Raw genomic sequence first — 15124 nt, forward strand, 5'->3', positions numbered from 1 at the left:
TTTTCATTTAGATATTTAGCCTAGTCTGCCCGTCCTGACAAGATGTCTCAGTTGAGAACCAGGAAGTTTCAAATTCACGTCCTCTTGCCTCATCCTTTTGACCTTGGGGATTAAAGGTGTACATCACCATGCTCAGAAATTCTGCAAAATTTCATCTTTCTTTTATTTGAAAGATATATTTTATATGGTTTAGATTAAAATAATCCTGTGTAGATTTTTCTTTTAAAATATTTTATTAATTATTCATGACCTTACATTGTATTTAATGTGAGATGTGCCTTGATTTCTTTCATTTGCTCCCCCATATGTACCTTCTGGCTGTATAAGACTTTTCCTCTTTCTTACACCCTTTCAGCAATTTGATTGTGAGGTATCTTGTATAGATACATGCCTCCACCCACCCCTGACTCTGTTCTCCCTACCCTTGCTTTCCTCTTTATATCAACACTTGATAATGCTTCCAAATCCACACAGGATGTTTGCTCTCTGGGCCTTAGTTACTTAGAATCCTGTGACTTCACACTTTCCTATGAGCTTTTTAATGGCATAATTTCATGCATTTCTGGATAAGTTAGCCTATTATTTCAGCATATTTTATTTATAAAATTAGTTTTTCCTTTCTAAGATTGAATTATCTCCTTTGTGATAGCTTAAGTTTTCTCTGTATGGTACTTTTTTTGGTTGTTCATCTATTATTTCTGATGTATTCTGTCTTCAGTGGGTTTCTAGTAAGTTTTCATACTTGTGCTACAAATTTCAGTGCTACAGTCTCCCTCATTCTTCCATAATGTTTTGGGAATTTGTATGTAAATCATAATAGCATAAATTGATGCGATAACTTTGGGAATTAAAAAGTAATGTATAGTGTTCCTTCACAATACTAGGCCATTATAGAAATGACCTTTATACTCCATTTTATTACCTATACCATAATGCTTTTTAAGTTTGTTTGTTTTGTTTTTTAAGACAGGGTTTTTCTGTGTAGCCCTGGCTGTCCTGGAACTTGGTCTGTAGACCAGGCTGGCCTTGAACTCAGAGATTCACCAGCTTCTGCTGGGATCATAGGTGTGCGTCACCACTGCCTGGTACCATAAAGCGTTTTTTAAATTTTTGTTTTTGTTTTTGACTTGGACTTTGTATCTTAAAAGCCACACTTAGACAGCTCTGTCCACTTCTAGTTCTCACTTTTAGCTCATAGTGCCTGCCACATTAAGTAGAGCTGAGGATTTTAACCTCTTTTACCACCATAATCTAATTTTCTGTTAACTTCTAAAACAAAACTGCTTAGGCATGAATGTGTTGCTCCAGGCGGACAGTTTTTTTATTAATTTTTTTATTTCAAATTTTTTTATTCATTTTACATACCAACCACAGATCCCTCTCTTATCCCTTCTCCCACCCCCACCTAGCCACCCCCCCCATCCCGACCCATCACTCATCCTCTCCTCCAAAAGGGTAAATTCTTCCATGGGGAGACAGCAAAGCTGGTACATTCAGTTGAGGCAGGACCCAGCCCTCCTCCCTGCATCAACGGTGAACAAGGTAGAGGGCAGTTTTAAGTCAGAAAATCTTCTCTTCATTTGAAAGAAGGTTCTTCTCAATAGGGAGTCCTGAAAGGAAAACCATAACCAACCATGTAGCTTAAGTTAAAAGGATTGAAAATATATAGTATTTGTATTGATATGAGACCTTTAGTAAGCAGACAATACTGGATCTTTTTCATTATTGGTAGAATAAAACTGTCTACTATATATTTTACATGTTTTGGTTTGGGTTTGCATAATCGGGTAATACTTGTGTGATGGTTGGTTTTAATTGTCCACTTGAGACATTCTAGGATTATCTTGGAAAGGAATCTGAATGTGGAATTGCTTGGATTAGGTTGGTCTGTGGACATGCCTGTAAGGGATTTTCATAATTGTATTAAGTTCTGAAGAGTCATCCTGAATGCTGGTTGCACCATTTCATGGACTGGGTTCTAAACTGAGTGAAGAGACTAGGACAAGTTGAGCAGTAGTGTATGTGTATTAATTCGTTGCTCTCTGTATTTAACAGTTAATGTAATGTGAGTAGATGGGCCAAGTTCCTTCTGCTTTGTCTTCCCTGAAATGATGTACTGAAACAATACTGTGAGCAAATCACCCTTTTTCTCTTAGTTTAGAGTATTTTTTTTATCACAGCAATACAAATGAAACTATGAGATCTTGTGTTTATTCTGTGTATTAACAAGTCTGCTAGGTATGTTTAAAATAGAAAATAATATACCAACACCAAAGGGTGTATATAGTCATGTTCATAATAATTTGGTTTGTAATACTCCCAATTTGGAAATACCATTAATATATCAAGTTTAGGAAACAAATTGATTTGTTTTTGCAATGAAAGAAATCACTGACATTGAAAAACAAACAATAAACAATGCAAGCAGAAATTGTTAAAACATAATTTTAATCACTGCACTAAGCAGGCAAAGGTCTTCAAGGCCATTTTGGTTTGCACAGCAAATTCCATGCTAGCCAGTGCTGCATAGTGACACCAGAAACTGTCTTAAAAAGAAATAGAAAACACACACGCACACGCACACATATCATCACCACCACCACCAAGAACAATAACATGTGGATGAATACATGTTTCTGATACAGTTTTTCTTGAAGGGAGGTTGCATACCGTATATGAACTTTAAAAATTACTTATCTCAAACTAATTTTTGGTTATAAACATCACTACAATAATTCACTTTGGGGCTGGAGAGGGTTACCTATGAGAAGGGAGGTTGAGAAGATGTTTCAATTCTGGAAATGTTTTATGTTCTTATCTGGTTCTGATTATACATTTCCATTTGTAGAATTTCCTCAATATGTCATTTAATTTTATGCATGTCATTTCATATAAATTAATTTTGGTGAACAATTTTATTGTTAAAATTGTTTTTATTTTATACATTTTGTTTGAAACTATATAACCACCTCTGCTTAATAAAATCCCAAGCAATTTTAATTAGAATGGCAATTAAGATGTTAGGGCTTTTTAAATATTAGATAAACAGACTTTATTGATCTAAAACTAAATCTTTAAATGAAATTCAGGACATGATACTTCTTTCTAAACTTATTTTCTGTATGCTGTGTGACTTATAAAATTTACTTTTCTCTACAAGTTTTAGATCTATATTTGGTTGCAGTCTAGTTTTCCAACTAATGCTAATTTTATGAAGTTACTTTGTACATTAATTTTTAGCTTGCTATCTTGTCATTGTTACTAATCTGCCTGATCACTTTTGTAGACTTTGGTCCTCTTATTATAATTGTTTTTATTTTACATATATATAATGATGAATATCATTTTGATACTTTTTCCCCCATTTTTTGAGACAGAGTTTCTCTGTGTAGCCCTGGCTGTCCTAGAATTCACTCTGTAGACCAGGATGGCCTCGAACTCAAAAAGATCTGCCTACCTCTGCCTCCTGAGTGCTGGGATTAAAGACGTGTGCCACCACTGCCTGGCTTTGGTTCTGACAGTTTTCTATGTGTATATAATCAGATGATCCTTGTCTACCATTATCCTCACTGCTCCTGATCCTATCATCTTCACAGCTAATCACAATCCTACTTTTTTCTTTCCCTCCCCTCTTCTTCTTCCTTTCCCTCCCCTGGAATTCCCTCCTTTTTTGGTGAAGCAGAGATCAATTAGGATTACATAGTAGAATTAAGAATGAGTGGGGAGATCATGAGCAACTTGTAGGTACACCATTGAAGAAAGCTAGATTTTGGTATTCTTATTACCTGCCACTGCTTTTTACCAGTGTTTCACTAATGTTGGCATTTCATACAGATATAATAGTTACATTGAATGGTTGCCTTTCCTGGTTTTTTGAAGTAGCTTAAGGATTTCAACAGCAAAATCATTTAGTTTTTGTCTTTTTTAAAGTAGAACCCATATATAAGTCCCATTTTATCATAAAAATTTTGGGGACTATTGATGTCAGTGATTTTATTAGACACTTTGAGATCTAGTAGTACAGCAATTTTTCTTCTTATAGTTTTGATTCAGTTATTTAATTTACAAATACTTAACCATCCTTACATTACTAAAAAAAATGTTTGTTACACTTGGTATGCATTCTTTGTGTACACTACTAATGGATTAAGTTTGCTGAACTTAGAAATCTCGTATCTATGTATAAGTGAATTTTGATATTTATCACATAAGTTTTAAAATGTTTGTTTAATCATTAGTAACCTCGATGGGATTTTTAATGTCAGCTTTGTATTTTGCTTTATTGTAAATAAATCTTTGAGCTCTAGTAATGAACCTCTTAGTCTTATAAATAGAGAAGTCTGCTTTTGTTTGACAACAGAACAATAGCTTCAGGTAAGTGATTGTCTCAGTTAATTTCACATACACACAAACTTTTAAAAAAAAAATCTGTTTAGTGTATTGTTAATGTTTTTAAATTATTTTTGTATTTTTTTTTCTACAGTCCGTGGTGGATGACTGGATTGAATCATATAAACAAGACAGGGACATCGCACTTCTGGATTTAATCAACTTTTTTATCCAGTGTTCAGGATGTCGAGGTACACAGTTGTAAAATAAATGCTGTTTATCGAACCTGTCAGTTCAGCAGTGTAACTTCACCTGCCCCTGGAATTGTGTTTGGATCATTTTTAGCAGAGTAGATGGTTGGTAGTATTTTAAGGGTACTTACTCTTCTTTTCCTGGTCAGTGTTACCTGTCTAAATGGGAACACGCTTCTGTATCTCTTTCAAAATCTTCAAGAAAAACTGAGAATTACTATTTATGAATTTTTTTATCATAAATTTTACCATTCATTTTTGTCTATCTTCATTTTTGACAATGAGTGTGATGGTTAATTTTATTTCTTTGTTTCAGTACATTTAATGTTTTATTGAAATGAGAATTATTAGGGGAAATTGAAAAGATACTAATATATATTATTTTCAGTGGGAAGCTTGTTTTCCGGTCCTGACTGTTTGGTGTTCTGTGTATGGCTCTTTCACCCTGATAGGCATCTCCTTCCTTAGATTCGGGACGTTCTCTTTTGTGATTTGGTTGAAAATATTCTTATGCCTTTGTCTGTGTTTCTTCTCTTCTACAACTGTGATTTATTGATTTATTTTTTTATAGTGTCCCAGAGTCCTTTCATGGGTTTTCTTAGTTTTAATGTTTTCTTTTGAATTGTGTGATCTTGTTCTTCTAACTTGTCTTTAAGACCTGATTATTCTCTCTTCCACTTGATCTAGTCTGTAGGTGAGGCTCTCCTTTGAATGTTTGGTTTGACTTTCTGAGTTTTTGTTTTTGCATTTATTGAAGCTTGCCTTTTCTTTAGAGATTCTCTTTATTCAATTCTATTTTCACACCTTCATTATTTTTCATTATTTTATTCAGCTGTTTTTGCTTTTGTGGTCTTCATCTTGCATTTATTTATATTCTCTTTGAGTTTCTTGAATATTTTTTAATTGGTGTTTCAAAATCATTGTCTTTTTTGTTTTAAGTTCAAAGTAGTTTTTTTTATACAGTATATTATGATCACAGTTTCCACTTCCCCAGCTCCCCTCCACTTTCCCACCCACCCAAATCTACACTTTCTTATTAGAATATAAACAAACATCTAAAGTAATAATAATAACAATAATAAAGATAAAACCAAACAAATCAAGAATAGGACAAAACAAACAAAAAATTCTTATAATGGTTATAGATCTGTATTGTGAAATTGTCTTATGTGTTAACTAAGTTGCTTTTCTCAGGGTGTATCAACACTGGGTGGTTCAGATTTCTGGAGGAGACACACTGGTTTTTTTTTTTTTTTGTGTGTGTGTGTGTGTGTGTGTGTGTGTGTGTGTTGTATTGCATATGTTTTTTGCGACGGGATCTAGGCATCTGGAGTTAGGTTATTGGTGGTGTTTATTGGCCTGGCTTTCTGGTCTCACCTTTGTTAAAAGAGTGTTAGTTACTACCATATTTTGTCAGATTGTGGATTAGGTACATGGTGCTCTGGATACAGTTTGCGGGACAACTCTTAATATTTGGATGAGGTTTCTGAAGTGTTCCCAGCTCAGCTAGGGAAAAATTTGACTTTTCATTTTAGGAGCAGTCCTTCTGTAGGTTTTAAATATTACTCTGCTAATGTCCAGAATTCTTTAGAGGACTATCTAGGTTCTATGTCTAGGTTCTATAGGTGGTCCTTGAGTGACAGGGTTAGGGGTCACAGTGCAAATTGCCAGTGCTTCATGGATACAGTAAGCAGGATGTCATGCTATCCTCTGGTGAAGGTGTGTGAGATGCTATCTGGGGTCATTTGAAGGATGCTTTAGGTGTGGAAGGTCTTGGTATATGGTGTGACCAACTGTTTCAGGGGATTTCTGCCTGGAGTCATTGTCACAGGATACCATGTAGTACCTGGCAAAGTTAAGAATATCCTTCTGGCCTATGGTTGGATTGGGCCTAGGGGTCTATGTGTGGGATTCTAGGTTGGGTTTTCTTTTTGGCTGTCAGACTGAGCATATGATGAGGGTATATTCTTCTACAACACTCTGTTCCTAGAAGACACCCAGGGGATATTTTTGTCTTTTCCCATGCTTGTGTTTGGACCCACATTCTGGTACATTTACTTTTTATGCTATCATATAATCCTAGAATTTTAATACGGGTTTATGTGTTGGAGTATTAAACTTGTTTTGAACCATTTTAGAAGCAGAGAACAGGGAGTTTACTGACATTTTAAAATGTAAATTGATTCATTTCTTTTGTCTCTTATGTAAAGATCTTGAGCACTGAAGATGGGGTTGTTTTAAGATTTGGGGAAATATTTGAATATCTTTGACTGTCTGTAGGACAATGTTTGCTTTCATGCCTGGATTACCTATCACCAGTCAACCAAATTTTAAAATTTGCTAAATTAACATTTAATGAGTTGTCTATTCTATGTAGATATAGTGTCCCTTGTACAGTCCTGAAAGACTAGATAACTTATAATCATACATTACATGCCAATATGTGATTTTTTTTCCCTTTTTGTACAATTATTTTATCTATCACAGTTTTATGTGGTCCAGAGTTTGGCCATCATTATAGCAGGTTTATTAAGGGATAAATAGGGAAGGGGAGGAGGAGGGAGGAGGACTGGAACATCTTATGGGTGGGTACTAATTTAGAAATTGGAGAAGTCCCTTTAAGGCAGTCAGCTAGAATTCTTAGTAGAGTCCTGGGTACAGCAGAATATCCTTTTGAGTGATGCTTCTAAGTAAAACAAATTCTAACAGATAGAGATAACATCCAAGAGGAACCACTTGGGAAAGTTCATACAGTCCCCTGAAGTTCTTGATTCAGTTCTCTTTATAACTCAACTTCCCATAGCTGAACTTTAGCTTTTCTTAGTCACTGCAGTACTTCTTATGGCATGAGGTAATAATAGTAATATTTTACTCTTGTGCTGTTTTGCTGTTCTCTGCTTCCTGTCACAGTTAGGAGACCCAGCCCATTCCCAGAGAAGGAACTTTGGAGGACACTTTGAGGCAAACATGTTTGGGTCTGAACCATTGGGATGGCTGGGAGAACCCATATAACAGAGCCAGTTTTTCAGTGAACCTAAACAAATGCCAAATTACCAATATAATGTATAACCACCTTCATACTTACCAAGGAAGGAATGTGTTCATATTTTTAACTAGCAGTGTTACAAAGTATAGACTGCCATCTAGAGACAGACCCATCAGTGAACGTACAATCACAACCTTTATGACATTATAAATTATTACCTATTTTATAAAATATTATCATAATAATTTTTTATTTTCCCCCATTCACACATAACCCAAGTAGTTCACATGCACCCCAAGATATTTAACGAATTTTGTTTGAAATGTTTGTTAGAAAGCAACCAGAGTAAGTGCCCTTTTCTCTGCATTTCTTCCAGCTTCCCTTTTTAGTCACTGCATTATGGTATAATTAGTAAACCCTGAATTTACTATATGTGGGTATTTCTTTAGTGAATCCTTGTTAGTTTTAGTAGTTTAGATCTACTTCCCTTTTCCTGAGGTTTCCTCTACCAGTTCATTGATACTTGTCAGCAATCTTTCTCTTTTATTTTGATTCGTCTGTATGGGTCTAGATAAAGTAAAAATGAAAGAAACAAGGGGTGGGGAGAGGGAAGGATGGAAAAGGAAAGAGAATCTAACAAAAGTTGGTTCTGTCATATGATTGTAGTATCCCTTCAACATCTCAATGTCAGGTAATATTTATTAAGAATCTGTAACTCTAATCTTTTTTTTTTAATGTTTAGGTCTAAGACATACATTTAGTGTTTTATTTATTTATTTATTTTTCTTTTTATTTTATTTTACAATACCATTCAGTTCTACATATCAGCCACGGATTCCCTTGTTCTCCCCCCTCCTGCCCCCTTCCCCCGAGGACTGAGATTGACCTGGTAGACTCATTCCAGGCAGGTCCAGTCCCCTCCTCCCAGACTGAGCCAAGCGTCCCTGCATAAGTTCCAGGTTTCAAACAGCCAACTCATGCAATGAAGCACAGGACCCGGTACCACTGCCTAGATGCCTCCCAAACTGATCAAGCCAACTGTCTCACCTATTCAGAGGGCCTGATCCAGTTGGGGGCCCCTCAGCCTTTGGTTCATAGTTCATGTGTTTCCATTCATTTGGCTATTTGTCCCTGTGCTTTATCCAACCTTGGTTTCAACAATTCTTGCTCATATAAACCCTCCTCTTTCTTGCTAATTAGACTCCCGGAGCCCCACCCGGGGCCTAGCTGTGGATCTCTGCATCCAGATTCCTCAGTCCTTGAATGGGGTTTCTGGCACGACTATTAGGGTGTTTGGCCATCCCATCCCCAGAGTAGGTCAGTTCGGGCTGTCTCTCAACCATTGCCAGCAGTCTATTGTGGGGGTATCTTTGTGAATTTCTGTGGGCCTCTCTAGTAGTTTGTTTTTTCCTTTTCTCATGTGGAACTAGGGGAATTCTCCTCCACTGCTTGTGGGAATGCAAGCTTGTACAACCACTTTGGAAATCAATATGGCGCTTTCTTAGAAAATTGGGAATCAATCTCCCCCAAGATCCAGCTATACCACTCTTGGGCATATACCCAAGAATTGCTCAATCATACCACAAGAGCACTTGCTCAGCTATGTTCATATCAGCATTGTTTGTAATATCCAGAACCTGGAAACAACCTAGATGCTCTTCAACTGAAGAATGGATAAATAAAATGTGTTACATATACACAATGGAATACTACTCAGCAGAGAAAAACAATGACATCATGAGGTTTGCAGGCGAATGGATGGATCTAGAAAACTAATCTTTTAAACAATAGGCTGATTCATACATAGAATACTTGAAAGGCCTTTACTGTTTGGAATGCTTTTTGCTAGTGTACTAGATAGTGTTAGTATATTTCATCATGCCTAGGTGTCAGTAGTTCTGAGTATGCAATGTTATATCATAAAAACTAGAAATTAAAATGTTATTTGAAATACTGTTATGCTATCAAGTATAGCAAGAATTTGCCTGTGTTTAGTCTCCTATCTTTTATTTCTTTATGTAACTGTTACCTTTATGCACTTTTATTTTTAGTTGTACAGATACAAAGGTTAAGGTTCCTACTGTGGCTAACATTGGACCTAGGGAAAGTAAAGCTTAAAATGGGCAGAAGCATCAAAGAAGACAATTCCAGTTTTCCAGACTATAATAAGGTTTACATATATACCTGTGAGACAGTTTACTGGATTCCATATTTCTTCCTGCTTACTTCTTCATTCCATTCTCTTTAATCTGGTAAATATAAGGTATTTTGGATAAGGGTATCTAGTTCTGTTGAGCCTAATCCCCTCTACTCTGGATGTGAACACTAGGTAGGAGTGGTTAGACATTCGCTGGAATGACTTTCTGGTTCTGAGAAAAAAAAGGCAGGCCTCATTTTCCAAACACTATTTTAACCTGGAAATACACATAAGAAGATCCGAGTTCCATTATGTTCTAGGGAGGTACTAAGAGTTTTACCCAAACCAGCAACCCATGTAAATGTCCTATCACTTTATGGACTTCAAGTTAAGTAATTTTAAAAATAGAGTGGTTGAAGTTGGCAGCTCAGGATTGAATGAACTTTTTACGAACTGCAGACACAATATCAAAGAGTTTTTTATGTTTTTTTTTTTTCTGCAAATATTTTAAGCTTCAATGTGCTATACACTCTCCAGGATCTAGGAATTGAAGTTCTTTGCTGTGGCCCTATCCTCACCTTCAGAGTTAGATATCTCAAACAACCTAGTCACTTAATAGACTAGTGAAATGAACACATAGCTCTCAAAAGATGGCCTACAAATGGCCCTCATAAACATAAAAACAAATTTTAGTATGGTTTTCCATTATGGAAATGCAAATGAAGTATGCATTGAGATTCCATCTCATTCCAGTCATAATGTCAGTCATCAAGAAAACATAGCAGATATTGACAAGGACGTGGACAAATGGGAGCCCTTTTATACTCTCTTGAGAATGCAGATGAGAGAGAGAGAGAGAGAGAGAGAGAGAGAGAGAGAGAGAGAGAGAGTCAGTCACTACTATGTAACCCAACTCTGCCACTTTTAGACATTACACAAAAGCCTTGAAAGTCTACATACCATGCAGCAGGATTTTTTTTCAGCCGTAATAAGAATGAAGTCATGTCATTTACAGGGAAAAAAAACAAAAAAGGCAGTTAACTGAAAAAAAGGTATTTGAGTTTCTCGAGATTATGCCCATTTTTTGCAGTTTTCCATGGCTAATAGCTAATGGAGCTGAAAAACACTACCATGTATTAATTCAAAGATCTTGTAACCAAAGTGTATTCCAAAGAAATGTAACTTCTTTTTCCTCTGTGTTGTGATTATTATTGTCACCACTAAACTTTATTATTGTACATAGTGATAATTATCAAAGGATATGTTTCACTTTTAGTTTTGAGCTTTTTTTAATTCATCTTTTTTCATATGATAAATAAGAAACCATCAAATTTTGTATTCTGGTAAACTTGTGTTTGGTTTTCATATTTCTACCCTTCAATGTACACACATAAATAAAGACTCCACTGGTGCCTTTTTATACATTTTTTTTTAGTGTTACTTCCCTTGCTGTGAAATGAAAGTCAGGAAAGATTTATTTTTGTTCATGGTATAGTTCTTTGTTTTAGTTCATGGTTGGGTGACTACTTCTTTGAAATCCAAGAAAAGCAGAATTTGACAGCTGACAATTGTAGCAGAGGCTTCTTAGTTCATGGTGGCCAGAAATTAGACAGGAGTGGTAACAGAAAGGGCTCAGAGCCAGATGAACTCCAAAGTTAACACCCTCAGTGATCCACTTCCTGCTAGAATCTTTAATATGTATAAAAAAGTAGCTCCCTAAGCTGCACATCAAGGTTTCAACATATGAGGGACATATCCTCTTCAAACCATATCCTTCTACCCTTTCACGGGTATTTCATAATGTGGTTAGTCTCATTTCTAAAGAGTCACTGTGGTGTTGCCATTTCCAGTGTTGCTCAGATATCCAAGTCCTGAGTCTTTCCTCGTAGTACCCTTACTATCAAAAAGAAATTTCTGTTCTTACAACATTTCGTGGCATAGAGCAAACAAGTCCATTAAAAAAAGATAGGTATAGGAGCCTAGAAAGTAGATGGGACTAAAGTAAACCTGAAACCCAGCTGGGCAAATGCTAAATCTTGTAGATCCATATCTGACTTCCAGGTACATAATGACACAATACGAAGAAGTTCATTGTACTGGGGAAGCTCCAGTCTTGCATTTTGGTAGCTCACATTTTCCTCCCCTTCTCCCTCCCCTTCCCTCCCCTCTCTTCCCTAGCCTCTCTTCCTATCTCTACTCCCTTCTCCTGCCTCTCCCCACCTTTTTTTGATTCAACTTTACCTGTAGTTTTCCACGACCAATATCCCAAATCCTGGCATCTTGATTGCATCTTAGCAGGAATTACAGACTTGTCACAAATTGTCCAATCTTCCTGGATTTTCTTTTAAATGTGGATGGATGTGTCTATGATTCTGTAGTCTTTCTTCCTGCATTCTTGAAGAAACAGCACTGTGTTCTATGGATCATTGTTACTCTACAGTTTGAGTCATAACCAGGCTTAGACTGTGGTTGCAACAGTCTCTTGAATGCGTGGGCAACTGAACATGGTAAAGTAATCTTGAGGAAACAACTTCTAGATGGTTCTATGTGAGCAGTGTTCCCTTGCAAAGCTCTTAAGGGAGAGCCTTTGAGATGAAGTTTACATTATCCCTGAGTTTGCCTTATGTGAGAACTGGCTTATTCTTGAAATGCCATCAAGATAGTCCTATAGTTCAGGTGCAGAGTGTTTGTCAAATCTCTTCTGAATGGCCATTGTTAATCCCAATTTACAGGTTTTTTTTTTTCACTGTCCGAAGTTTTCTAAGACATTTCAGTTGTCTCTCCCCGCCCCCATTTTCATCAACAACTACTAAGCTAACAATACCTATGCAACCACCTGAATTCTGAGTTCCCTTGAACTTCTCTACACCAAATTATTATTCTGTCATATTTAAATTACAAAACATATATAGGGTTTGTGTGTGTGTGTGTGTGTGTGTGTGTGTGTGTGTGTGTGTGTGTGTGTGATTTATATAACATGATACAGTCTAATTCACAAGTAGAGTCCTGTTTCCTCATGAGCAGTCATTGTTCTCCACATTCCACCCAATATTTTGGTCTTCTCAGTTGCCACTAAAACCTCCCAGTTTGTATTTCTTACAGCGTTTTAGGCCTCTAGCCTGAACCCTTCCAGATTTCTTTCACAAACCTCTTCTAAGGGGTTCTGAACTCAATAATGAGCTTTTGTTGTAGTCATAACCCTTCATTCTTTTTGTTTGTTTGTTTGTTTGTTTGTTTGTTTTCGAGACAGGATTTCTCTGTGTAGCTTTGCACCTTTCCTGGAACTCACTCTATAACCCAGGTTGGCCTCAAATCACAGAGATCTGCCTGCCTCTGCTTCCCAGGTGCTGAGATTAAAGGCATGCGTCACCACCGCCCAGCTCATTCTTATTTTTCATTACAGCCAGGAAAGATTTAGTTTGATATAAACGTTCAGAATTTTCAGTTCATGGTCATTTGTCTCTGTTACTTTTAGATAAGGCATTGAATGTGTAATAGCAGTAGAAATGTATGATATAGGCTGTTTACATCATGGCATTCAGGAAGCAGAGAAAGAGAAAATAAGAGGCCAGAGGACTGTGTATCCCCCCTCCCCCAGATCAACTATAGTGACCTGTTTGCTCATGTTAGACCTCACATTCTAAAATTTCTTGCACTTTCCAAAAATCACAAATAAACAGTAGGCCAAAGTTTCTACACATGACCGGTGACAAACATTATATATCTATAATTAGTAAGAATTACCTTTTTGTGTTGTGTGTATGTGGTTTTGGGTTTTTGGTTTTTTTGAGACAAGGTTTCTACTATATGTAGCTTTTGGAGCCTGTCCTGGAACTCGTTCTGGAGACCCAGGCTGGCCTCAAACTCACAGAGACCTCCTGCCTCTACCTCCTGAGTGCTGGGATTGAAGTCGTGTGCCACCACGGACTGGCAAATTTTCTTAATCTTTTAAAAGTTAAATAAAAGTGGAGCCAGAAGCAACACTGTAGAGATAGATAGGTCAGTGGTTAGCTGCAGAGGACCTGGTTCAGTTCTCCCATGCCCACTTGGTGGCTCACAACCATCTGTAACTCCAGTCTAGGGGATTTGTCATCCTCTTGTGGCCCCTGCAGGCACCAGGCATGCACCTAGTGTACATGTAGATACTCACATTAAAAAAAAATAATAATAAAAATAAATCTTTTTAAGCCGGGCGTTGGTGGCGCACGCCTTTAATCCCAGCACTCGGGAGGCAGAGGCAGGCGGATCTCTGTGAGTTCGAGGCCAGCCTGGGCTACCAAGTGAGCTCCAGGAAAGGCGCAAAGCTACACAGAGAAACCCTGTCTCGAAAAACCAAAAAAAAAAAAAAAAAATAAAAATAAAAATAAATCTTTTTAAAAAGGATTTATTCTATTGATTAGTATTTAAATTTTTCTTTTATGTATTTTTATATATATATTTTGCTTTGAGTAATATATTCTTAGAGTTGTTTCAAAAACATGTTATATATTTCTTACCTCCTCAAATGTTAACCACATGTTTTCTTATTCCTGAAGGTAACCAGATTTTTCAGCTTACTACGTAACTTTTTAATAATATTTTCATATATAGTATATATTTCAGTATCTTTTGGAATATACAAATGTATTCTGCACATTATTCTCTATCAATCCTAGATGACATTAATGTATTTTGACAGTTTAATGGAGCCCTTAATAATTAAGAACAAATAGTGGTTAGTCATAGCCAGTCTGCCAAAGTAGATCAATTGCTTGCAAAATCTGTTTGCAAATTGCTATTAGAGGTATTAGTTTTCTCATATGTACATTGAGAGAAAGAATAGTACATTTTCATGAGACTGTTGGGTAAATTAAATGTATTAACATGAAAACTTGTTAGCAGATACTAAGCACTGGGATGCTGACTGCTGCTACCACTGTCAGCATTGTTAACATTTATCTAATCTGATCTTTATAATGGCATATGAATTTTTCTTCATTTTTGCTATTATAGTGATTCACAGAATACTTGTCAATTATTTTATACATTTAAAAATTTTATGAATGCTTTGCTATAAGTATAGTCTCAGTATCAAAGAATTTATGAATTTGTAGTTTTGTTAGATATTTGAAAAATTACATACCACAGAGGTTGCACTAAGCCTTGCTCTCACGATCATTTTTAATCGTTTTTATTTGGAGATAAGGTTTTGCTCTATAGCTTGAGATGACCTCAAACTCAGAAACCTCCTGTGTAAGCCCGAGTGCTGGGATTACAGGTATGCGCCACCAAGACTATCCTAAATTATTGTGAATTTGTTAGATTTCTGCTGTTATTTCTAATTTGAGAATTATTTATTGTTAAAAATAGAAATTTTAAATTGTTTTCATTATTAGAAATATTACCTTTCTGGAAAGATATTATCAAATAATCTTTTATGGA

The 15124-nt window shown here is 36.2% G+C and overlaps 1 protein-coding gene across 3 annotated transcripts in view; it reads left to right on the plus strand.

The window, feature by feature from the left end:
* Window positions 1-15124, plus strand: part of Stag1 (STAG1 cohesin complex component) — a 322127-nt gene that overhangs the window by 126198 nt on the left and 180805 nt on the right. For 2 of the 3 annotated variants that reach the window (XM_076576916.1, XM_076576917.1), the window contains one exon: window positions 4484-4580. The exons of the other annotated variant lie outside the window; for it this stretch is intronic. In XM_076576916.1, the coding sequence (XP_076433031.1) occupies window positions 4484-4580 (97 nt within the window). The remainder of the gene's footprint in view (window positions 1-4483; window positions 4581-15124) is intronic. 3 annotated transcript variants of the gene reach the window in all.

The sequence above is a fragment of the Peromyscus maniculatus genome, chromosome 7 (genome assembly GCF_049852395.1).
Source record: "Peromyscus maniculatus bairdii isolate BWxNUB_F1_BW_parent chromosome 7, HU_Pman_BW_mat_3.1, whole genome shotgun sequence".
Classification (NCBI taxonomy): Eukaryota; Metazoa; Chordata; class Mammalia; order Rodentia; family Cricetidae; genus Peromyscus; species Peromyscus maniculatus.